The sequence below is a fragment of the Puma concolor genome, chromosome A3 (assembly GCF_028749965.1).
Source record: "Puma concolor isolate L17-30 chromosome A3, mPumCon1.1.hap2, whole genome shotgun sequence".
Taxonomy (NCBI): Eukaryota; Metazoa; Chordata; class Mammalia; order Carnivora; family Felidae; genus Puma; species Puma concolor.
The window spans coordinates 75,016,344-75,041,983 of record NC_141669.1 but is presented as its reverse complement, the minus strand read 5'-3'; the positions used below and the strand labels follow the sequence as shown (position 1 = coordinate 75,041,983).

At 37.9% G+C, this 25,640-nt stretch overlaps 1 protein-coding gene across 5 annotated transcripts in view; it reads right to left on the bottom strand.

Annotated features, from left to right (window-relative positions):
* PIGF (phosphatidylinositol glycan anchor biosynthesis class F) overlaps nucleotides 1-25,640 on the bottom strand; it is a 95,499-nt gene that overhangs the window by 8,444 nt on the left and 61,415 nt on the right. Inside the window, exons 1-5 of one of the 5 annotated variants that reach the window (XM_086701177.1) lie at nucleotides 25,452-25,623; nucleotides 23,466-23,714; nucleotides 22,167-22,258; nucleotides 20,588-20,704; nucleotides 6,233-6,341 (exon numbers count right to left, since the gene is read on the bottom strand). In XM_086701177.1, the coding sequence (XP_086557303.1) occupies nucleotides 6,233-6,341; nucleotides 20,588-20,704; nucleotides 22,167-22,258; nucleotides 23,466-23,693 (546 nt within the window). In that variant the 5' untranslated portion in view covers nucleotides 23,694-23,714; nucleotides 25,452-25,623. Of the gene's footprint in view, nucleotides 1-6,232; nucleotides 6,342-20,587; nucleotides 20,705-22,166; nucleotides 22,259-23,465; nucleotides 23,715-24,896; nucleotides 25,427-25,451; nucleotides 25,624-25,640 lie in introns of those variants that run through there. The other 4 variants (XM_025932106.2, XM_086701174.1, XM_086701176.1 and 1 more) reach the window with 4 other exon arrangements.

The window sequence follows — 25,640 nt, the reverse complement described above, 5'->3', positions numbered from 1 at the left end:
GTCAGGTTCTGAACTAAGTACTTTAGAAGGATCATATAATTTAATCCTCACTAGTAAGTGGCAGAGCCAGGATTTGAACCTAGCAATAGCTCTTAATCATCACATTATCTACCTATTAATAAAACAAGTGGGTTTAAAAACTTTATGGCAAATTCCCTTTGCTCAGAATAACCAACATTTCTTAACCTCACATTCATTTTTTTTTTAATAACATGAAACACTGGCATTTTTGATAAAAGAAAGAATTAAGACATTTTCAAGATAAAAATCTCATAACTATTCTATAAGACATTTAGAGCATATTAAATCTGAATCTAAATTATTGTTATCAGTTAAATCCAGTCTTGTGTAATATTTACCTGTTATACTTACATTGAATATATGCTTTGTACACAGTAGGAACTTATGTAGCTATTTAGCTACAGCAAATAATTATAAAGTACAAAGGTTTTCCACAGTCAGAATGTTTATTTTGTCAGTAACTATAAAACCATGAGTATTCTCTGGGAGTAGAGGGGGCTGCCTGGGTTACAGGCAATTTAAATGTTTATTTTCTTGCTGATATTTAAAGGCAAGTAATTAAAGCAGGGAAGAGAAGATATCTTGCAAATATTTTTTTAAAAAACAATAAAAATGACCAACATGGTTGTGGGTAGCCACCATACCATATTCTCTTTAATCAAATCCTCTTCCTGCCACCTGCAAGAGAAGGCTCCCCTCCAACTTTAAAGACGTCTACTCTCTTTTGTCACTTGTCATTATTTAAAATTCATACTAGTAAATGAAAAAAACTTTTTTCACTGAGATTACATATTTTTAAAAAAATTTTTATTTTTGAGAGAGAGAGAAAGAGAGAGAGACAAAGCACAAGTGGGAGAGGGGCAGAGAGAGAGGGAGACACAGAATCCAAAGAAGGCTCCAGGCTCCAAGCTGTCAGCACACAGCCCAATGCAGGGCTCAAAGCCATGAACCATGAGACCATGACCTGAGCAGAAGTTGGACACTCAACCAAAAGTTGGACGCTTAACCGACTGAGCCACCCAGGTGCCCCAAGATTACATATTTTCAATAGCCTTTCTTAGTCATTTGGTGATGAAATGATTTTAGAAATATAAATATGCTTGAAATTGCTCAATACAGAACTCATATCATTATAACCTTATGTTTGGCCTCTGGAACTTTATACAAAGTCAGATTTCAGTTCAAAGTATAGAAAATTGAACTAATACATGTAAACGTTTTCTTGTGGGGTTGTTTGTATGTGTGTTTTTAAAGAAGAAATACTCACTTGACAAGATACTCTTGTTCCTCTGACTAGAATATAAATAAAAGGAACAGAGAACTAAAATGTCTTCTTTATACATATTATGCTTTAGATAGTATTAAGTATATACAGTAGGCTCTTCTTATGAAATTTTGCTCTAGAAAAAATCTCCATTTTGAGGTAATGCCATATTTCTTTATCAGGTTTATTTGTTACTCTGGCAGATTCTGTCAGTATCAAGAGCCACACTGAGTACTTACTCTATGTAGTTACTTACGAAGAACAGAACAAAACAACTTGTTTGCTGAAATTAAAAAGTGAAAGAAAAAAATGAAACCTCATCATTTCTCTAGTTTGTCAGCAAGTAACTGCTAAAAGAGAGAGGAGCAGGTGATTATTATATGAATAAAGATGATTAATTATACATTATCATTTCACCAACAGGTTTCATAATTTTAAAAAGATTATAGTGAATATGTAGGTCATTAACCTGGAACACTCTGAAAACAACCCAACAGTAAAGACAATTAAAGACCCAGTAATAGGGGCGCCTGGGTGGCTCAGTTGGGTGAACGTCTGACTTTGGCTCAAGTCATGATCTCCCGGTTCGTGAGTTCAAGCCCTGCAACGGGCTCTGCGTTGACAGCTCAGAGCCTGCTTGGAATCCTCTCTCTCTTCCTCTCTCTCTGCCCCTTCCCAGTTCTCCCTCTCTCTCTCTCTCTCTGAAAAATAAACATTAAAAAAAAAAAAAGAATGAGTAATATTCCAGTTGAATCAAACATTCTTAATGAAGACCAACACTTTTTACAGAAATTAACAAGCTGGAAAATCTTTTTTAAAAGTCAATAATTCAAACGGAAACTTTACATTAATTTAAAAAGTAAACTATCGATTTGGATCTAGCTTACCTCTTATTGTAAATAAGCACTGAGGTAGAAAAATGAGAGTAGGTAGCTAAAAGCCTGGACAATCCAAAATAGATAAATGGATTGAAAATCATCAACATATATATTTTCTATGCAAACCTAAACCCAGATTTTACAAAGGCACATCTACTCCCCACAAATCAGTTTCTACTTCTACTTATGATTTAGACAGGTATAAAATATCAAACACTTACACGCTGAAATATTCCATCTACATGCAAACTGACATGTTAATCATACATTACCTTACCAACTCATTAAAGCTGATAGCCCATAGTGTTTTATATATCAATAATTTGTATTTAGATTTAATTGCATGTATCTGAAAGTAATGAATCTACTACAGATTAAAACACAACTTGCTATGTATACTTTTCAATGATTTTGATTGTCCTGCTCCAATTTAGAAATCACTGACCCTGTTGAATGAAATTAAGTTCCATAGATGGTAACTTGAGTACAAATGAGTCTCCATCTCCTAGTGATCACTGAGATGGCCAAGGAAATATAAACAAAAACCTTTATCAGTACTAAAACCTTGAAAAGGGTATCAGTGACACAAACCTCCAGGGATGTCTATAACACATAATAGATGAATAGAATAGGGAAGGAAAAACCCACCAGACTTACTGAACATAAAAGAACAACTTGTCTGTCTAGGAGACATCTACTAGAAAACAAAGAATGGACTCAAAATAGGCATTTAAGTGCAAGACATAAAGCCCTTGGAAAGTGAGATACATATCAAAAATTTAACTCAGCTATTATCTAGGAATTATACTAGAGAAAATTGACAAATATGCAAAGATGTATGCTTAAAAATGATAATAATCACCATAATTAGTAACAGTAAAACAGTAATTGTGAAACTATAAACAATCTAAATGTTCATTCATAAGAAACTGATATATGATTTCACCCAAATAATGGAATATTATATATATATGTAAATGTTCACTGACAAGGAATGAGCTCCATAACATACTACTGAAGGAAAAAAAAAGATTAAAAATGACATATATACACCACTCATCATCAGGGAAATGCAAATCAAAACTACAACGAGATACCACCTCACACCTATCAGAATGGCTAAAATCAAAGACACAAGAAATAACAGGTGTCAGCAAGGATGTAGAGAAAAAGGAACACTTGTGTATTATTGGTGGGAATACAAACTGGTCCAGCCACTGTGGAAAACAGTACAGACATTCCCTCCAAAATTAAAAACAGAACTACCCTACGATCCAGGAATCACACTACTGGGTATTTATCCAAAAAACATAAAAACAATAATTCAAAGGGATACTTGCACCCCTATGTTTATAGCAGCATTATTTACAACAGCCAAATTATGGAAGCAGCCCAGTGTGCACTGATTGATGAATGGATGAAGATATGGCACATATATACACTGTTATATTATTCAGCCATAAAAAAGAATGAAATCTTGCCATTTGCAATGACCCAGATGGATATACAGAGTATAATGCTAAGTGAAATAAGTCAAAGAAAGACAAATACCATGTGATCTCATGGATATGTGAAATTTAAGAAACAAAACAAACAGGCAAAGGAAAAAGACAAACCAAGAAAGAGACTCTTAACTATAGAGAACAAACTGATGGGTTACCAGAGGGGAGGTGGGGGGGGGGGGGATGAGGAAAATAGGGGGTGGGGATTAAAGAGTACACTTACCATGATGGAAAAAATAAAATGATTTAAAAAATGCATACCCAGCAATTCCACTTTAAGAATTTATCTAAGGAAATGATGGTACTATTTTCCAAAGACTTAATAAATAAGGATGTTAATTATGAATTAAGATAACAGCTAACGTTTCTTACACATAATCTCATTTAGTCCTCACAACTATTGCCTCCATGTTACAGTGAACCTGTTCAATAACACAGTAAATGGAAGAGCTGTGATCTGAATAACAGCCCTACACATCTAAGCAGAAACAAGAGCATAGAGGCCTTATAAACTATGTGAAAGGGCTTGGACTTTATTCAAGGCAAGCAGTGAGGAAGCCACTGGAAGATTTTAAGCAGGAGAAATGACAGGATCAGGTCTGCAGTTTGCTAGGTAAAGAATGGTTTGGCAGGGAGGACATAAAGCAAGATGAGAGACGCCTGTACAAGTTATAGAATTAAATGTAAATGGAGAGAAGATAGATCCAAGAAATGGATCCACCTGGGTGGCTCAGTCAGTTGAGCGTCCAACCTCAGCTCAGGTCATAATCTCACGGTTCGTGGGTTCAAGCCCTGGGTCAGGATCTGTGCTGACAGCTCAGAGCCTGGAGCCTGCTTCAGATTCTGTGTTTCCCTCTCTCTGTGCCCCTCCCTTGCTCCCGCTGTCTCTCTCTCCAAATAAATAAACATTAAAAAAAAAAAAAGAAAAAAAAAACAAAAACAAAACAAAACACTAGAATCAAAAGGGCCAGTAACCTGTTCAATCTGAGCTGTGAAGGGAAGGCAGTATCAGGGATGACTCTCAGGTTGATGACTGGAGCAAATGGGTGGATGACAGTGCTACTTACATCACGGGGGAGAAAGAAAAAGTTGAATTTTAAGTACACTGAGTTCAAGGTAGCTATGGAACCTCAAGAGGAACACACTGTTGCATTTATGAGTCTGAAGTTCAGAGGCCACGGGCAGGAGATAAAGATTCGGGATTCATTGGCCATATTTTAGTTGCAGTCATGGCCAATGAATAATGTCATGCAGAGAGAGTGAGAGAAAAAAAGATGTTAGAAATCAAGGGAATACTGGTGTTTTAAGAACAGGTAGTCTGGAAGAAGCTCTCTGGGAGGCTGAGAAGGAGAAACTAGAGAAGTAGAAAGAAAAGCTGTGGACACTGTTGTTGCAGAAAGTCAAGAGTTTCAAGAAGGAAAAGAGTGTGTTTCCAGTGAGTTAATGCTCAGAGAAGCCCTGACAGTAAGGTCTAAAAAGTCTTTCTTTAATTTAGCAATAAAGTGACTAAGGACAGGGCATTAAAAAAAAAAAAATGACATATACATTATAGTTATACACAGAGAGAACTGCACAAATTATCACCAAAATACAAATGAAATGAGGGTTGCCTCTGGGTGGTTGGATATTTGATAATTTTTCCTTTCTCCTTTATAATTATTAATATTGTTTAAATTTTCTAAATAAATATGTACTGTCTTTGTAATACGAAAACAATTCTCTTCATGTTGAAAAAAAGAAAGTATGGTTTTTAATACTACAGTTCCATTTGGGAAAAATTATCTTGAGAAAATAACTGGAAAATCCATGAAAATATGGATTCAAGGTATTAATCACAGCACTGTCTATGATAGTGAAATACTGGCAATAACCTAAAGGATCACTAGTGAATTTGCTAAATAAATGTAGGGATAACTATATAATGGCATACTACGAAGTCATTAAAAATGAAGACAAAGGAAGACAAAGATATATTCATTACTAGCTTGGTGCACTTCGAAATATTATATGTTTCCTCATCTGTAAAATGGGAATAAAAAGAACACTTACTCAGTGTTTTAACCTAGCTTATTAGCTATTTCCTATTGTGATCAGAAACAAAAACCTGAGGTTTATGAGTTTCCCCTCGATATCATGTACCCCTACTTCAAAACGTACTTTGCTATATGCTTTTAAAAAATCTCTCAAAATTAACATTCAACTTGGCCATAAATCAAGTTAAGAAAATACGAATCTAAGAGCACAAAGGCAATGAACATCTAAGTTGAAAATAGGCAATTTCTGCACCTCTACCTTGTTTTTAAAAAAATCCTATAAATATTCATAAACTAAGCTTATTTATTCACTTATACATGTAGAAAAAAATAGTGCTGGAAGACAGAACCAGGCTGATCTGGATGCCAATGGGCCCTGTGGCCAATAAGAGGTATCCGAAATTACAGTGACAGGGAAGTGGCATCCCTACTTAACTGAACAACATCATTTATACAGGCATACTGGCTAGCTTCCTCAGTTTTACCATCACTGTACAAACATTTATTTTGTTGCTTTAAGTAGCTGAAACCAACCTGCCATGGTCTTTCCCAATCGAGTGGAATAGGGAAGGCGCCAAGCCATGTTCCTATAAAACTAGAAATTGTAGTGATCTGAAGACTGTTCTCCCAAATGGATGTAACTCTGTAAAACACAAATACGTAAATCATTGGTGGTATATACCTTAGCTGCTAGAGAATCAAACAGTGGTGCAAACTGACACTACACACATATGCTCTGTTCATTTAACGATCATCTCGAATTGGCGTATATTTACCATGAACTATTAACAAGTAATCGGTAAGAGAATATAAATGTTTTTCAGTGGGAAAGGTACTATGTGCAGCACATGGTGAAAGTCAAACAATATAGAAGAGAATTTGCAGTGAAAGCTGACTTCCTCCCACCCTTATCAACTCTGGGTCCCTTCCTAGCAGTAGCTGCTATCACCAATGTAGTACATATCCTTCTGGAAATATTTTATGCATGCACAAATATATACACAATTTTGTTTGGAATGGTATGCATTTATGTATACATCCTTTACCAAAACTCAAATGCATATTTATAAACCCAATTTTGCTGTTTTGTTTTCCCTTGTTAATTATACTAGCTATACTAGTATTCCACTGCATGGAAGGAACATCACTTATTCAACTAGTTCTTCTGATTGCACATTTCATGTAAACAAATCAACACTATTTATTTGATGGGGCAGGAGTAGAGAACAACAGATTTCAAAATATCCAGTGATTTCGCCTACAATCCTTATTGATTAAGTGTGTATCTTAGGGGGTAAAGGTGAAAAGACAGAATTCTGCCATTCTGAATCGGTCTGGGTTTCAGCCTCTCACAGTGTGACCACTTAGCCATGTGGAGCATGAGTCTGGTTACAGGAGAGTAAAATCCCACCACAGTGCAGTAAGTAGGGTCCAAATATTCACTTGTTCAAAATGAAAGGTTGTGATACATAAAGTTTATGAAAAGCAGTTTTTTCCAGCCGGTGTGGGAAAAAAGGAAAACATTTCTTCTGTTAGAGGACTTCTTTCATTAGAAATGGGCCATTACAGGGGCGCCTGGGTGGCGCAGTCGGTTAAGCGTCCGACTTCAGCCAGGTCACGATCTCGCGGCCCGTGAGTTCGAGCCCCGCATCAGGCTCTGGGCTGATGGCTCAGAGCCTGGAGCCTGTTTCCGATTCTGTGTCTCCCTCTCTCTCTGCCCCTCCCCCGTTCATGCTCTGTCTTTCTCTGTCCCAAAAATAAATAAACGTTGAAAAAAAAAACTTTTAAAAAAGAAATGGGCCATTACATACAAAATATACACTGAGTTAAAGTAGCCCCAAATGACAAGCCAGTTCCTAAGCCAATCCCTCTGTTACCTGTCTCTCTCGTTACTCCCCCTTGGTCCACCTACACAAGATAAGAGCTTTAGCTTGTCTGTACTGAAAATCAGGACTGGAAGAAGGTTGGAACCAATCACCACAGGTCCCAATCTGTGTTATTTGCTGGGCTTCACTGTTCTTTTTATTTTATATAACACCTAAAAATGCAAGTCAATTTCTTCAGCATTCAACATGCTGAAGCATTCAACAAAACAAAGATCTGTCCCAATCCTGGAGGAAAAAAAACCTGGGGAGTTGAATGTAAAGAGGGAACTCTACTGTTCAGGCAATTTAAAGGATTTTCTAGGGTTAATTTTTGACTATTTGTGGCTGACAAATATGTTGACTAGCTTTCACTTAACACATAAGTCCTCTATGTTGCAATACATAAAGTGATGTGCCTAGAGACATAAAGTCTGGGAGAGGCTGAGAGTAAGGTTTACTTTCTGCTGGGAAGAATTTACTTCTCCCATTTTATGGAAGAGGAAGTTCCGTCAGAATTGGGAGAATGAGTGGCATCTGGGCTTGACAAACTGGAGACAGAGCTGCACTGCAGACAGAAAGAACTCAAGTAAAAGTGGTTGAGGCTGAGTGGAAGAATGGGAAATAAGGCTGGGTAAGTAGGTTAGAGTTAGGATTTTTAAAAATAGCACCTTTACTGAGTACAGTGAAAACCTGCCCCGGATAGCCCTTTCTCAGCCATACAATTTACTCACTTAAAGCACACGATTCAATGGTCTTTAGTGCATTTAGAGTTGTGCAACCACCATCCCAAAATGACACCCTTTTACCCATTAGCACTCACTCCCCAATTCCTCTTTCCTCCAGCCCCAGGCAACCACTTTCTGTCTCTAGGGATTTGCCTATTCTGAACATTTCATATAAATGGAATTTGTGATTGGCTTCTTTCACTTAGTGTAATGTTTTCAAGATCCATCCATTTTGTAGCACCTGAAAATACTTCTTTTTTATTGTCAAATAACATTTTGCTGTATAGATATACCACATTTATTCTCTCTATGCATCAGCTGGACATCTGAGTTTTTTTGAGTTTTTGGCTACTATGCATAATGCCACTATAAACATTCATGTGCATGTTTTGTGTTCTCATTTTTCTTTGGGATATACGAAGAAATGGAATTCCTGGGTCATATGGTAACGGTGTTTAATCTTGTAAAGGAACTGCCAGACTGTTTCCCAAAGCATCTGAGCCATCTTATATTGCCACTCGCAGTGTACGAGAGTTCCAATTTCTCCCCATCTTTGCTAATGTTTGTTTTTTTTAATTTTTTTAATGTTTATTTATTTTTGAGAGAGAGACAGAGAGAGAGCACAAGCAGGGGAGGGGCAGAAAGAGAGGGAGGCAGGGGATCCAAAGTGGGCTCCATGCTGACAGCAAGACAGCCTGATGCGGGGCTCGAACTCGTGAACTGAGAGATCATAGCCTGAGCTGAAGTCAGACGCTTAACTGGCTGAGTCACCCAAGCACCCCTCTAATACTTGTTATTATTTGATTACAGTCATCTCAGTGGGTGTGAAGCAGTATCTCATTGTGGTAGAATTAGGGTTAGGATTTTAGGAAAGCCTGAAAAGTCAAACTGAAGAAGCCACTGAAGGTTTTAAATCAAGGCAGAGATGATCAAAGCTATGTCTCAACAAGGGTTATGTACATGTCTTATCTAACCTCTAAGCTCCAAGTTCCTTGGGCTTGAGGGGCAAGATCCATGTCTTCACATTTTTCACTTTTATAGCACACTGAGGCCATTTGATATTTGTTACAAAAAGTGCAAACATGCAAGAGGTTGTCCTCTATTTTATTTGATGCACCCAAGGGAGTTTATGATCTTACATATAATATAGGAAAAAAAGGAACCAGGAGCTGGTTTTAAAAATAGAAAAACTGTGTAGCCTATCTTCGTAAAATTAAAATTTTGCATTTATCAAAACCATAGTATGTATAAGCACCTTTAAGGTCCCACATCGTATTAGATGAGCACACCTACTAACAATCCCTCCCTGCATCCCTCCCCACTCCTGAAATCCACTCCCAAGGCAGAAACATTATGAACTCGTCAGTGTTTCTCGAATGTAAAGAACGTACACTATGTATAGAGTTTGCAAGACTTAGTTACTCCCTGCTTTCTACAATGGAAGAAGAGGACTTAGCACTCTTTAGCACTCTTCCCACAAGCCTCCCATCACCATGTGCTCATTCTCTCTGATTCACCATCCCCTCCTTGATGGTAACATCCTCTCCTCCGGGCTGAATCCACAGCACAGCATCTACATTAACATGACTATGAAAATGTTTGTCATAGCTGAACCACACAATAAACCACAGTCACATTTCCTTTCTTATAGATTTTAAATTTTCTTTGGATGTTAAGAACTGCCTCTTTTTCAATCTCTATTTGCTTAGGTACTTGTCACTAAACCATCCTCAAATATTCTAAAGAAACTAAACATCACCTCTAAATTCTTGTTTGTGTTCTTTGTTCTCCCTCTTTCTCTTGTGGAGGGCACCTCACCTGCTGCGAGTGGGACTGGTTGCCCTCTAAGCCTGAGGCACAGCCACTGTCCTGTAAGCTCCCTACACCATCATCCTATGAATTCCCTTTGCCTCTCTCAATGCTTTTAGGTCTCCTGCTTCCCAAATTCCAAGACTTTCTCCTATTTTTTTTTTTTTTTAAAGCACCTCCTTCAGTAGATTCCTGAGAAAGGATAAAGTAGATTTTAAAGATCGTTTAAAGTCTGAAAATGACTTTATTGTAGTTGTTGGAAATCATTTTGCCTTAGAAGTTTGAAGACATTGCTCCATTATTTTCTGTTTCCCATCTGAAAAGTTCAGACATTCTGGCTCCCAGTCCTCTCTAGGTAACATGTGCCCCCCCCCCTTCCCCAACCCCCCTACAACACACACTGCCCTCTCTGGTAGCCTTCAGAATCATCTTTTTCCTGGTGGTTATCTAAAATTTCACAAGCCTGTGCCTTGGAGTGGGTGTCTTTTCAGCCATAATGCTGGAAACCAATGAGCCTTTTTTTAAAACAATTTTTTAATGTTTATTTTTGAGAGACAGAGTGTGAGTGGGGAGGGGCAGAGAGAGAGGGAGACACAGAATTGGAAGCAGGCTCCAGGCTCTGAGCTGTTAGCACAGAGCCCGACCTGGGGCTCAAACCCACAAACTGTGAGATCATGACCTGAGGAAGCAGGATGCTTAACTGACTGAGCCACCCAGGCGCCCGACTCATGGGCTTTCTTAATCTACAGTCACAAGTCTTTTGGTTCTTGACATTTTCTCTTTAAAGACTTATAAAGTCTTGCTTTTTCTACCCAGATCCCCTAAGAATTTTCTGTTTTTCTTACTCTTTTGCTGGGAATACTACCATGTGGAATTAACCCTCTGATTTTTTTTTAATCTTTTAACCCATTTCCCATATTTTTGCCTTTTCTGTTTGGCTAAGGGATCTTTCTAACTTTGTCTCTACTTCTGTTGATTTTTTTTTCTTATTTTTTAATTTCCAGGAGCTTTCTTGTTCTCAGAATATTCCTTTTGACTGCCTCCTGTTTGTGTTTTATAGATGTGAAAACAATGGACATTTTTAAAGTTATCTTCTGGTCTTTATATCGCCTTTGTTTCTGAGTTTCCTTTTGTTTTCATTTCTGCCTTTCACTTTAGAGGTGTTCCTGAAATGTACAATGATTGTTCATTTCTCATTCTACTTAAAACACTACATATGAAATGTCCAGAATAGGCAAATCTAGAGAGACTGGAAGTATTTTAGCAGTTGCCTGGGAAGGGGGGAAGGGGGTATGTAAGGGTGGGCAGGAGAGGGACTGCTAATGGGCAGAGTTTCTTCTTGGTGTGGCAAGATGTTCTAAAATTACATTGTGGTGATGGTTATAAAGCTGAGCCTATACTCAAAAACTACTAAGTTGTACACTTTAAATGGGTGGGTTTTATGGTCTGAAGTTGTATCTCAATAAATGTATGTTTTAAAAAACAACAAAAAAGTGAACACTAAACAGATGACTAGATGTCCACTGCGTACAAGCGGGCTTCACTGTCCCAGGGACTGATTAGGGACCTTGGCTTTTAGAGAACCCCCAAATATCAGTATCTGCAGGTTCTTCTTTTATACCATTTTTCACTGAAAGAAGTATTTCCGTACTCTGCCTAGATTGCGTAAGCCTGGCTGTCAGTGTTTTGGACCAAGCAAGTGAAAAGGACGAGGCAAAAGATGAGGAATCATTATTCAATACATAGAATTTCACTTAATTCTTATTCCCTACAGAGGTTTTATCAAACAGGCTCAGGTTGTGGGGACAGCCGGAGTAGTTGGGGGGTACGGTTATATTTTCTCCATCTTCTCTCCCCCACTACATAACCTCTAATGCTCATATTATTTTTGTAGTGTTTATATATTGTTCTGTAACCCTAATTTTCAACTATTTTTCTAATGTAGTGAGTCCCCTTAATGTACAAACTGAATGATTCCTCCATTTGGGGAAACTGTCTTGTCATATTTTGAATTAATTTTTGTTATTTTAGGGACACTACTAGCTAGTCTTAAGCTCATCTCCTTTGTTCTCTGCATTTATCATTTCTTTTCTAACTACTTTACTCTTCCCTACCCCTCATTTGTTTTGATTAGCTCAAACCTTTCCTCCATGCTAGAACTTAATTTTCTAACTTGTCTATGTTTCTAATATATGACATGTGATGGTGTGGTTTGGATTCTCATTTTAATTAATTCCGTAATCTCCTTCTCCACCTCATTTTTTTCCCATCATCTTATCTTTGAGCTCTTATTTTATTGAATTTATGCCCTTAATAATATTTTTCTATGATAAACTGGGTAGTTTGTTTTTGTTCCTTGAGTACTACTTTCTTCCAGGCTGGATTCTTTTGTCTTTCACATGCCTTTTTCTTCTTATTATTCTATAATGTGTTTTTAGAGTTGCCATGCCATTTCTTTTCATCTTGCTCAACCTTCACAAGGGCAGGCTGCCCACACTACATATTTGCTCAGATACCATGAGTGAATTATCTAGGAAGCTGTCTTCTCATCTTAACTACAATTTTTCCTGTCTTGAAGCTGAATTTTGAGTGCTGGATGTTATCTTCTACTCAGTTTTCTGTAACATGAGGCAGAAGAAAAGAAGGGAGGCAGGGTAAGGGATATGCTATCCCTGTAATTTAATCAATAATATTCAGCTGAAATTTAATAAATGGTTCAATAGATCCAACTTTCAAAAATTTCTGGCCAGGGCTTATGTATCTCATTAGAAATCAGACGACGCGATGATGGTAACAGTCAGCCCCCTTGGCAAAGCCCAGTAGGCAACAGCCCTCATAAACTATAAAAAAGTAAAAAGTCCTGATTGGGATGCAGGGAAACTAGCATTCTATTGGTAGGTATATACATATTCTTCCAATTAGAACTTCAGTTTGGCAGTGTCTGTCAACTTCTTTTGACATAGGAATTCTACTCCAGGAATCTAGTCTACAGGAACTGTTATACACATATATAGTTATATAGTACAAAGATGTTCATAATAACATTATTTATAATCCTGAGAATTTGATATAATCTTCAATAGGGAATTAAATAAACCATGGTACATGGAATGCTTGCCCAACATTCATCCCATCCCTGATGACCAGACTAATTAAATCATGGTGATCCCATTCTCTCTCCCAGTGATTAGCTTAGGAAGACTCAAGGGAAAGGACTGCTGCCATCTCACTAACAGCCTGAGGATAAGAACCAGGAAAATCAGTGAGAAGCACAGCTACACCTTGACTATCTATCTGTACCTAGAACCATACAATCTCTGCTATGTGAGATAATCAGCTTCCTGATTGTTCAAACCAATATAAACAGAAGTATTCTTTTTTTTTTTTTCAACGTTTATTTATTTTTGGGACAGAGAGAGACAGAGCATGAACGGGGGAGGGGCAGAGAGAGGGAGACACAGAATCGGAAACAGGCTCCAGGCTCTGAGCCATCAGCCCAGAGCCCGACGCGGGGCTCGAACTCACGGACCGCGAGATCGTGACCTGGCTGAAGTCGGACGCTTAACCGACTGCGCCACCCAGGCGCCCCAGAAGTATTCTTAATTAAGGATGAAGATATACTAAAGACATTATGCAAGAAAAATTAGATTATACAATTAAAGATGTTCCTAATAAGTAAAGAAAAAAAAAAGTAAGTTCCAAAGCAGTGATAGTATAACCATTTTTTGCTTTTAAATTGCAAATAAGTGATATGTGTGGACAAAATTAGACTAAAATCTGTCAGTAATGGCTGCTTCTTTGATAGGATTACTAGGATCTTGAACTTCCTATATTTTTCTACTATTCAAACTCTTACATATTCTTTTGTAATAAACACGATAAATATTTTTGTGTAACTGTGAATGTTTGAGAAGGCCAACTCTAACATCAAACAAATTAATCTATCGAATTAACTATTCCCTAACTCATTTAAAATTTGACATGCTTTTTATGCTAAATTCTTAAAGTATGATAAAAGTGCTAGGGTAGAAACCACTATCACTAAGTTATGGTGGAGGAATGAAAACTTAAGTTGCAGTTGCCCTCTCACGACAAAGCTCAAATTAGTTTTATACTATATCGACTGAAAGAATTCCCTTCTCCATAGCTGCCTATGCCCTGCACTCCTGGGTCTGCTACCTGAACCAGAAAGAGGTACTAAGGCAAACAGCAGTCAGCATTGGGAGTGTGAAATATACAAATGTTCCCTGACATTTGTTAATCCATTTGACAAACATTTGTGAAGCATTTGCTATTTGATTTCACTCATCATCTCACTCAGTTCTGACAATAACCCTGCAAAGTGCATATTAGTATTGTTCTAACAATATCACATATGAGGATCTCTGAAGTTAAATAGCTTATCTAAGATCACTTGGCTACTAAGCAGTAAGGAGAGGGCAGGAACTCATTTTCTGACCCTCAGTTTGTGTAGCCTTCTAAAACCATCCGATGATCTGCATTCAAGTTACCTCTTACTGGCTATTCGAGGGCTTAGGCAAATCACTTAATCTGTCAGCTTTCTAGTACCTTCACCTAGAAGATGGTGAAAACAGGAGTATGTCATCAGACTGCTGTGAGAATTAAATGCTTTAAGACATACGAAAATGCTTTAAAAGTTATTACTTTTGCATATTACTATTTCATATCCCTATGTGATGTTAAATAAAATGTTTCATATTATAAGTTGATTATTTTTAGCTATAGCCCCTCAGCACCTTTTTTGAAGCCTACTGAAGTTTAAGTGGCATCAGAGAAATCTAACTTTTTTTTTTTTTTTTTTTTTTTAAATCAGCACATAGCCCGAGGCGGGGCTTGAACTCAAGAACTGTGAGATCATGACCTGAGCTGAAGTTGGGATGCTCAACCAACTGAGCCACCCAGGCGCCCCCAAATCTAACAACTTCTTGATACAGGACTAACTTTCAATGTCCCCCCAAATAAGCTAAGTATTGGCAAAACCTGAACCACTATAATTTTCATTTTGACTAGATAGTGTATTAATTTGGTTCAAATTTCAAAAGACACCAAAGGGTAGTTGGTGGAAAGTCTTCTGAGATGGGCTCCGAGCTTCTCAGATTCTCCCCCGCCAGAGATAACCAATGTTTTTATCAGTTTCTTATGTATTCTTCCAAAGTTATACAGGTATATCTATCCTCTCCTGCTCACTTTTTACACATATGGTAGTATCCTACACACATTTCTTCACCTTGCTTTTTTCCACTAACAGCATATCAGTAAATAAATGGCTGGTTGTTTTTTTTTTATAGCTGCATTAAATTTAATTTAATCCTCTCATTTTTTTTAAAGATTTCTTTTAAAAAAAAATTTTTTTTAACATTTATTTATTTTTGAGACAGAGAGAGAGAGAGAGAGAGGGAGACACAGAATCTGAAACAGGCTCCAGGCTCTGAGCTGTCAGCACAGAGCCTAACGCGGGGCTCGAACTCACGGACCGCGAGATCATGACCTGAGCCGAAGTCGGCCGCTTAACCGACTGAGCCACCCAGGCGCCCCTAATCCTCTCCTTATGAAAGGACATTTAAGCTATTTTCAAAGCTACAATGAGTAATCTTACACATTTAATATTTTGTAGGTATGAAAATATATCTAGTATATAAAATCTCAGAAGTGGAACTGCTAGGCCAAAGATGGATACTTTTAATCTTTATAGGTATTACTAAACAAGAATTTGAACCAATTTATATTCCCATTGGCGCTTACTTCCCCAAACCCTTATCACTATGTATTATGAAACATATATTTTTTTCAGTCTGCTAGCTGGAAAATGGTATTTCCCTTCCTATAATTTTTAGTTTTACTTTGTTACAGATCCTTCTGAGAAGGGATAAAGTGCTGACAGGTGCAAAAACAAGGTGACAATAAATTTATTCTGCAAATCTCAAAGAATTCAAAAGGCAAATTTTATAATAAATTTTTACAAAGCTCTTTTTAACCCAGCAGAACCCAGCAATAATAGGCATTGCTCTAAGACATAGTTCAGGGTAAACAGAGAAACAGGCTAAAGCAGGATCAGAAAATATATGCATATTAAATTCATGGTAAGTTACTAAGAGAAATTAAGGATAGATAGTTTCTCTGTTTCCCTTGAGTTTTAAAGTTTGATTTTTTTTCAATTCAAAAATATTAGGAATTTCTATATAATAAGTTCTGCTAAAATGCTTGTTTTGAACATTGAAATTTGTTCCAATTTGACTGATACATTAGGGAACAATATGAGCAATTTAGTCTGTGAGAAACACTTAAATGAACACAAAAAAACTACACCCAATTGCACTAAGCAGTATGTGAATACATAAAACATGCACATCCCTCAAACATCTACCAGATAATCAAGATAGTGTGGTACTGAGATAAGGATACACATATAGGTCAAAGGAAAAAAAACTAAAGATCATGAATTTACGATCAACTGATTTTTGACAAGAGTGCCAAAATCACTCAAAGGGGGGAAAATAGCCTTTTTAGCAAATGGTGCTAGGACAACTGGCAAGCCAGGTGCAGAAGAATGAAGTTAGACCCTTATCCCCATGGTACACAAAAACTAACACAAAATGGAACAACGACTCGAATGTAAAACCTAAAATTATTTAACTCTTAGAAGAAGACAGAGGAGTTAATCTTTATGACCTTGGATTTGGCCATGGATTCTTAGAAATGACCCTAAACGCACAAGCAACAAAAGAAAAAAACAGATGAATTAGATTTCATCAAGATTAAAAACTTTTGTGTTTCAAAAGACACAATGAAGAAAGTGAAAAGACACCCCACAAAAAGAAAGAATTGGCAAATCATGTATATGATAAAGGACTCGTACTTAGAATATATAAAGAACTTAATAATAATAAACACGGCAAATAATCCAAATAAAAAATGAGGAAACGATCTGAAGAGATATTTCTCCAAGGAAAATATATAATTGCCAATAGGCACATGAAAAGATGCTTGAGGGGTGACTGGGTGGCTCAGTCGGTTGAGCGTCCGACTTCGGCTCAGGTCATGATCTCACGGCTCGTGAGTTCGAGCCCTACGTCAGGCTCCGTGCTGACAGCTTGGAGCCTAGAGCCCGCTTCGGATCCTGTGTCTTCCTCTCTCTCTGCCCCTAACCCACTCGCATTCTGTCTCTGTCTCTCTCAAAAATAAATAAACATTAAAAAAAAAAATTAAAAAAAAAAAAAAAAAGAAAAGATGCTTGACATCACTGGTCAGTAGGGAAATGCAAATAAAAAACACAAGGAGGTTAACACTTCATACCCACTAAGATGGTGATCATCAAAAGACCAGATAATAACAACTGTTGGCAAGGATGTGGGGGAATTGGAGCCCTCATACATTGCTGTGTGAATGTAAAATGGTGTAGCCACTCTGGAAAACAGTCTAGCAGTTTCTTCAACAACTAAATAGGGAGTTACCATAAAACCCAGCAATTCCACTGCTAGGTATGTACTCAAAAAAATAAAAATAAAAACCTATGTCCATACAAAAACCTGTGTACAAATGTTTGCAGGAGCTTAGCCATAACAGCAAAAAGTAGAAACCACCAGATGTCCATCTTGATGAGTGGACAGACAACATGTGGTATACAGCCACACAAGGGAATGTCATTCAGCCATAAAAAGGAATGAAGTACTGCATAGATGAGCTTTGGAAATATTATGGTACGTGAAAGAAGCCAATCACAAAAGATCACATATTATATGATTACACTCTTATGAAATGTCCAGAAGAGGCAAATCTATAGAACCAGTAATGAGAATTAGTAGTTGCTTAGGGCTAGGGGAGGGGAGATAAGGAATTGATAGCTAAAGGGTATGGAGTTTCTTTTTTGATGTGATGAAAATGTTCTAAATTTGACTGCAGTGATTGCTGCACAATTCTGGGAGTATATTAAAAACTATTGAACTGCACATTTTAAATAGGTAAAGTGTATGGTATTTGAATTATATCTCAATCCCTCCCTGGCTTGCTGGAGGAGGGGTGGATGGGGGATGGGCTAAATAGGTGATGTGTATTAAGGAGGGCAACTGTTAGGATGAGCGCTGGGTGTTACGTATAAGCGATGAATCACTAAATTCACTCCTGAAACTAAAATTACACTACATGTTAACTAACTAGAATATATATAAAAACTTGAAACATAAAAAAGCAAAAACAAAAACAAACAAAACAAAATCCCATCTCTCATCTCTCTTAGTTTCCCTCATGTGTATGAGTCACATCTTCCATATCTGGTCTTTAACTTCCTGTCAGATTTCCAACAAACCTCCTTTACCACTTTATAATAATTTACAAGTGGCAACTCTTCCCACACCTACTTCCAAAACCAAATTTCAGGGTTTTTTCGAAGCAAAAGTACCATATTCATTATAATGTTTATAAATTTCTTAACTACTTAACATATATAAAACTGAACTATCATTTTTATTAAGTTCCTATCTTTTTTTATGTGTTACTGTCAAAGTTTTTGAGTGTTATGCCTCAAGCCTGTCTTTCCTCTAGGCTCTGTTTTTTATTGCCCAATTTTGCATAGTGCGGGGATTTCAAGGAATGCATACGCCACATTATAGCAGAACTTACTGCGGAATGAGATGACAACATCTCCCCCAAGTATACTATTACCAGAAACACAGTTCAAAGCTGGATAAATCACCAATCCAAACTTACAATGTTTCAACTGGTCTTCACTATTTAAAAATTTCAACTGAAGGGGCACCTCAGTGGCTCAGTTGGTTAAGTGTCCCAACTCTTGATTTCCGCTCAGGTCATGATCTCACACTAGTGAGATCCAGCCCTGAGAGGGGCTCCATGCTGAGCGTGGAGCCTGCTTAAGATTTCTCCCTCCCCCTCTCTCTCTGCCCCTCCCCTACTTGCATGCACACATTCTCTTTCTCTCAAAAAATAAGTTACAAAATTTTTAAAAATTTCAAACTAAAATGCTAAAAGAAATAAATGCCATTAGGGATACTATAGGAATGACGTGGGGAAGTTTTCTTTTTTTTTTTTTTTTTTAAGTTTATTTTGAGAGAGCGAGAGCAAATGCACACACGTGCACGAGCAGGGTGAGGGGCAGAGAGAGAGGGAGACAGAGAATCTCAAGTAGGCTCCTTGCTGTCAGCGTGGAGCCCAACACAGGCTCAATTCCACAAACCATGAGACCATAACCTGAGCTGAAATCCAGAGTTGGGCGCTTAACTGACTGAGCCATCCAGGCTCCCCTGGGAAAAAGTTTTCAATGTTTACATTCCTATTTTCCAGAGACCTTATCAACACCAGGAGATGGTTCTGAAGGGGAACAAACAATATTCATTGCAAAAGGAAAAAGTCAGTAATTTATGGAGCCTAGCGACCCAAGATGCTTCCTCTGCACTACTTGGGCTGTTCCTTTTCAAATCACAAAAAATACCACTTTTATTTCAGTTTCTATGGCTTCATTCATTTCCCTAACATGGGAGTCATTCCCTTTTCCCTTCATCTCACCAAATCTCACACTTCTGATCGAAATCCTTTATAGGTCATTCCCCCCTTCCAGCTCATTCTTCATTGGTTTCCTACCTCTCTGAGTTCCAACAGCACTTACTATATGATTTACACAATTTTAATCTCATATTGTTTGCTCATTTTATTCATGTCCCTTGAACGTACAGCTCCTCAGGGAGAGAATCATGGCTAATATTTCAGAATCCACACAAAGCTTGCACAGTATGGAATACAGAGTAAGAGCTCAAGAAGTTTTTGCTACTGGGTGATAAACAAGACAAAATAATGGGCACCAAATAACTTCACAGTTTTTTTAGTTACAATGTAACCATTTTTGTTAGGAATGATTTGAATGCGTTTCAAGAAGCTAAAATTTTAACTCAGCTGTGTTGAATATATATACATATATACACACACGTGTGTGTGTGTGTGTGTGTGTGTGTGTGTGTGTGTGTGTATGGGTGCTAAGAAAACAAAATCCTGTAAAACCTCAGGTGTCTTACCACAAAGAAGCTAAACAAGAAATTATAGCTGTTTCACTAAGCGTTTTTAGATTGTAGACCCCAATTCTACATTATAAGATGTATGGAAGCAGTTTTATCTGTAGCAATTTTATCACAGTGACAAATCATCCCTGAGGAGTGATTTTCAAAGCCTTCTTTTGGTAGCAGAAACCTTTTTTCAAACAAAAGGCTAAGTGGAATCCTACCATACAGAAGAAAAGGAGAGCTGAACTTGCGAAAGTGGAAGGAGGAACCTGTAGTTCTCCTCAAATGCATACCACCTCTTGCCTGTCCCCAATCCCCAAATGCAGTGGGCCCTTAAGGCATCCCTGAGAACATACAGTGCTGAAAAACACTCATAAAACAATCAGCAAGCTGCCATGAATAGAAAAACACTAATTTTTAAAATGTAAAGTTTACTAATCACTAAAATGTAAAGTTAAAACTTACCCATTTCTACTGAAAACTCTCAGCCATGCTTTGATGTTTGGTCCTAACAAACACAAACAAGGTACAGTAGTAAAGGTAGACAAAATAACTGCAAATAAAAATGTTTCCAACACCAGCCTAGGAAAAAAAAAATCATTAATTTTTTTAAAAGCATTAAAGATTCATATACACACATAATCTTTGTTTCTTAAATACATTTAATATAAAAACATTTTCTTACACTTTACTTTGAAAGATAACACAAGTCCTACCAAAATGATAACTATAAAAAATGTATTGAAATGCAAGCTCTAAAAAACAATCTAGCAAGTATCTGGCTTTAAAGACAGAATTCAGAAGTGTTAAATGCCCTGTAATCCATACGACACTCCACTACGAGAAACCCCTTTTCTAGATAATTAACTTTCTTCCTGAATAGGCTCTGGAACTTTCTTTTGCAACCACTGGCTCAACTCTAGCTTGTATTGGAACCAAACGGAAAGCTAGATAAACTAAAATTAGGGGGCTGCGCCCCTAGAGTTTCTGAGACCTGATAATTTGCCTTTGATAAAATGCAGATGCTGCTGGTTTTAGAACCACTGCTCAAGACATTCATCCTACTCTAAAATGGATTAAAAAGAAACTACCATTTCTCATTACAAAGGTCTTATCCTCCCCTCTCTAGGAATTACCTGTGAATTTAGTGTGTATATAAAACTATACACATAACTATGTGTGCGTGCGTGTGTATCACATCACTGGTTTCACCGTAATCATTAATCACTGCTAAATGAAGTTTCCCAATCCATGATGAACATATATAAGAAATATTCATGAATTGAGTTTTTTTTTAAAAACTGGTCAGCTCTGAAAAAGTTTTGAGTTAAATTTTACCTTTAAACTATAAACATTAGCTTATTAAATAATTAAATGCAGGGATTTATTGACTTTTCTTGAGAAAACAAACTCTTTTCAAGCACTTCAGAATCACATTTCCTAAGAACTGATATGCTAACTGTAACTAATTTAGACATGTCATTATAGTAAATTCACTCACAAGTCCTAAGGGCCACACATTTATTGGTATAGTATAGTTTCTCATCTACCTCCCCACTCCCCACATGCAATGCAGTAATAGAAGGCTAGTTGATAGGAGCATTTAATGAATTTTGTCATTCTACCACTTTTTAAAACAATAACACTACTAAGGAAAGGCAATGATGTCAGTATCCTTCTGTGATCCAGTAATTAAACACATGACAGTTCTTCTCTAATCACCAACAGATTTAATCTTTGTTTAGTATTAGTAAGCGAGCATTTTAAAACATAGTTGCCTTGGGGCTTCTGGGTGGCTCATTTGGTTGAGCGTCTGACTTTGACTCAGGTCATGATCTTATGGTTCCTGAGTTCGAGCCCTATTTCAGGCTCTGTGCTGACAGCTCAGAGCCTGGAGCCTGCTTCGGATTCTGTGTCTCCCTCTCTCTCTGCCCCTCCCCCACTCACGCTCTGTCTCTCAATCTCTCTCTCTCTCTCAAAAATAAACATTACAAAAAATTAAAACCAAAACATAATTGCCTGAAGGTAAAAATTTCACACTTACTCTATGAGTGGTGCTCCATACAGAACAAAAATTACATGAAAGAAGAAACATGACATAAGAAAGTAGATACAGCATTTCAAAAACCTGGTTACCTAAAAAAGAAATAAGAATGATTTAAAGACTCAAGACAATGCTTAGAGGACAGCAAATGCTTCCAATTTATCTACAAACACAACTTCTTCCCATGGGTGAAACAGCTGAATATTCTTTCCTTTGAGTAGCCTGAAGTCAGATTCCATGTCTGGCACACATTCAGGTGTATGGCCCTCTATATAGCTCCACACAACAGCCTACAAGTTACAAACCGACCCTCATATTCCACCCACCCAATCAGCACTAGAATCAAAAAGCATTTCTGTTCCTAGGGTATCGAGCTATGTTATTAATCAGTATTTATAAAATATTTACCGACAACAGGATGCTAGAACACAAAAAAACCCACACAGTCCTAATTATGTGATACATGAAATATTTGCAGAAAATAATAATTCTTTTCATTTAAAAACAAAATTCCTAAGAAAACTGTACCAATACTAAATTAATCCCTAATCATATTCATGTTATTATATGATCCATTTGAAAAAAGACCTGCGTGTCCGCAAATCAGAGTGGGACCTACTTGATTTGAAGCTTAAAAAGATCTAATTATAAAACACATGTTGAGTTTTTTAATCACAGAGCAGTAAATGTGTTTTAAATTACCTAGGACAGCTTACATATAGTATTGGATAACGTTAAGTGAGGACTTTATTAAAGTAATAGTTAAGTGTTATACTCTAGTAAACATTTCAGAAAGTAGATTCTAACATCTGAAAATTCTAACACTGGTCAAGGAAGTGTCACTTCCTTGACCAAAACATGGTCAAGGAAGGCCATGTTTAAAACAAAGCTACCACAGAGGCTTTTTTTGTAATTTCTGAGAAACCCATTAAGTTTCTTTCAGAAATGCAAAAAAATAAATGAAAATAAACTAAAATGTCTTCTAAAGTTTAAAGATAGGACTACTGCATCACATATTTATCTTCAATGGTGACTTAAAACATGACTACATAGGTTCACAATGCTATAGTATCCACTGAAGACACTCTAATTCCACAGCTGATGCATGGCTAGGATCTATCAAACATTGTAGGCAGCATTCCAGCGATAATAGGCCACTGATTTTGGCAGGGGGGCAGGGGGAAACATGTCCTCTACTCACTGTAAATAACCCCATAATGACATGACTAATACTTCATTCTTTCATTAAAAGAAACACCATCTCTATCTAAAAATCAGTTATCAAGAAATAAGCCTTACCTTATAGGATAATGAACTTCTTTTAGAGGATGCATTTGGTTTCACTACTAAATATAATACTAGATTGACGGCAGTTACAAAAACAGAACAGACGCACAACCATGTCAAGTGTGTTTCCAATATTGAGAAGTTCTCCAAGAAGAATGATGGAATGAAGATGCTTAGGATAATTGAAAATATGCATAAAAGATGAGTATACAGTAGTCTCTTGATATCAGTATCTTTCATGGTGTTTTCTTGAGTGGCTATCTAATGAAAAACAAATTAAGAAAAGAGCATATGCAATAATGACCTTTTCCATTGTTTAAATGCTCCAACGCCTAAAAGTAAGTATGTACCAATTTTCTATGTGCAATAATGTATTAGTTTCAGAGTATGAGAAGATGCATATGTATAAATTCACATGTAGAGTAATATGGTTCAAAAAAGCTCTCAGAGGCTAAAAAGGACAAATTTACGAATATCTTAAACATTTGTAACTGGTTTCTGTCAAAGGGTCATGTCCTAGGCCCAATTAAGGGGTCTGGTTGTTTGGTTGTTGTTTTGTTTTTTCCCCAAAATCACAGAGGTGAAAACAACATGCATGGATTAATGATTTGCTCTTATTGGAAATATAAGCTATGTGTTCTAAAAACCCCATGAATACACTCTGGCTAAACTGTAGGTATTCCTTTTTTAACCATTGTGGACCCCTGTCTAACCCCTGCCAGTAGTTCACACCTTCTGGCAAATGACAAGTGACGCCAAGTGCACACTTGAATACTCAAATGGTGGCCAGTGTAATCAAGAAAGTTCAAAGAACGTTATGCTAAACTAAGGCAGCCCAATGCTCCAGAAATACCAAAATGACAATGTCTGTTACAGGTGCTAGGTTCCAATCAAAACTAGAGCATAAATGAAGGAAAAAAGAGTCTACTTTCTCTTTTTATAAAATACACATTATATGTCATATATATATAACAGAGCTTATACGTAACATTGGCAAATGTTAAGCAAGGGCTTTATTAAAGGTAATAGTCCACATGTTACATTGTGGTGAATATTCCAGAAAAACAAAAGGGCAAGTGCAGGCCTTATACTAACAGCTCTGAGCTAATTCGCACTGTAATTTTCAAAGGCAAATAGTCTACTGATAAGGAAACAGGCTAGGACACTTTAGGAGGCACGTCCAAGGTCCCAAGCTCTCAAGCGCTAGAGCCATGTCAGTCTCACCTCTTTAATATAAAGATATACAAAGAAGGTGAAAAGGGAAAGTTTTGCATAGCTCCTACCCTCTGCCGGCTGAGGGGCGGGGCAGAGGATCTGGAATACAGGGTCTTAAGAGCTACCTCACTTCCTCGGGCATTTTTCTGGGCTACTCTCAGAATCCCAAATGACATGAGCAGATTTGGATCTAATACAGTGAGCAAGTACCCAAACTCAAATGCTTACTGAATCAACGAACGAACAAAAAAGGAAGAGGATGGATTAAGTGCCCCTCCTGAGAAAGAAGCCCGGGGGGGGGGGGAGTGGACCTTGGCGAGCACGCGAGGACGCCCATAGGGCGCCCCTCGGGAGGCCACGGCCCTGGCCTCCGGCGTCTGACCTGGCCCGGGTCCTCAAGTATTGAGGCCGGAGAGAAGGCCTTTCTGGGCGGCTCGCATAGGAGCCTTCCCGGAAATCGCGGGACTGGTCTCTACAGCCCCACCCCAAACTCGGTCGCGGGGGACTCTGCCCAAGCCTCAGTCGGCGCGAGCGTGAGGAACGAGGAACAAGTTGAGAGGCATAATCAAAGAGCACCGGCGGGGAGACCAGGAGAAATGTAGGGTCACACACAGAAAGTCGACTCCAAAAGAGGGCCGGTCCATCAGGGCAGCCCCTGGGTCACTCCGGAAGGGTGGCGTTCGAAGGGACGGGGCACAGACGCTGACGGCCACATGGGCAGTTGGTGGGGGCTGCTTGCACCCCCCGGAGGCTCGCGTGCCGGGAGGGTTCGGCTTGGCTTACCTACTCTCCCGCCCGCGGAAGAGAAGCGGGGGTTACTACCTGCCACCATCAGGTACGACCCGCCGCCCTGATCTTCGCGCAAGCGCAGGCCTGTGGGGGCGGAGACCCAAGATTGCACAGCCAATTGCAGAAGTGGAGGGGCGGGCAATGGGAGCAGCCTCGCTTCCCGCTGGCGTTTAATTCCTCCCG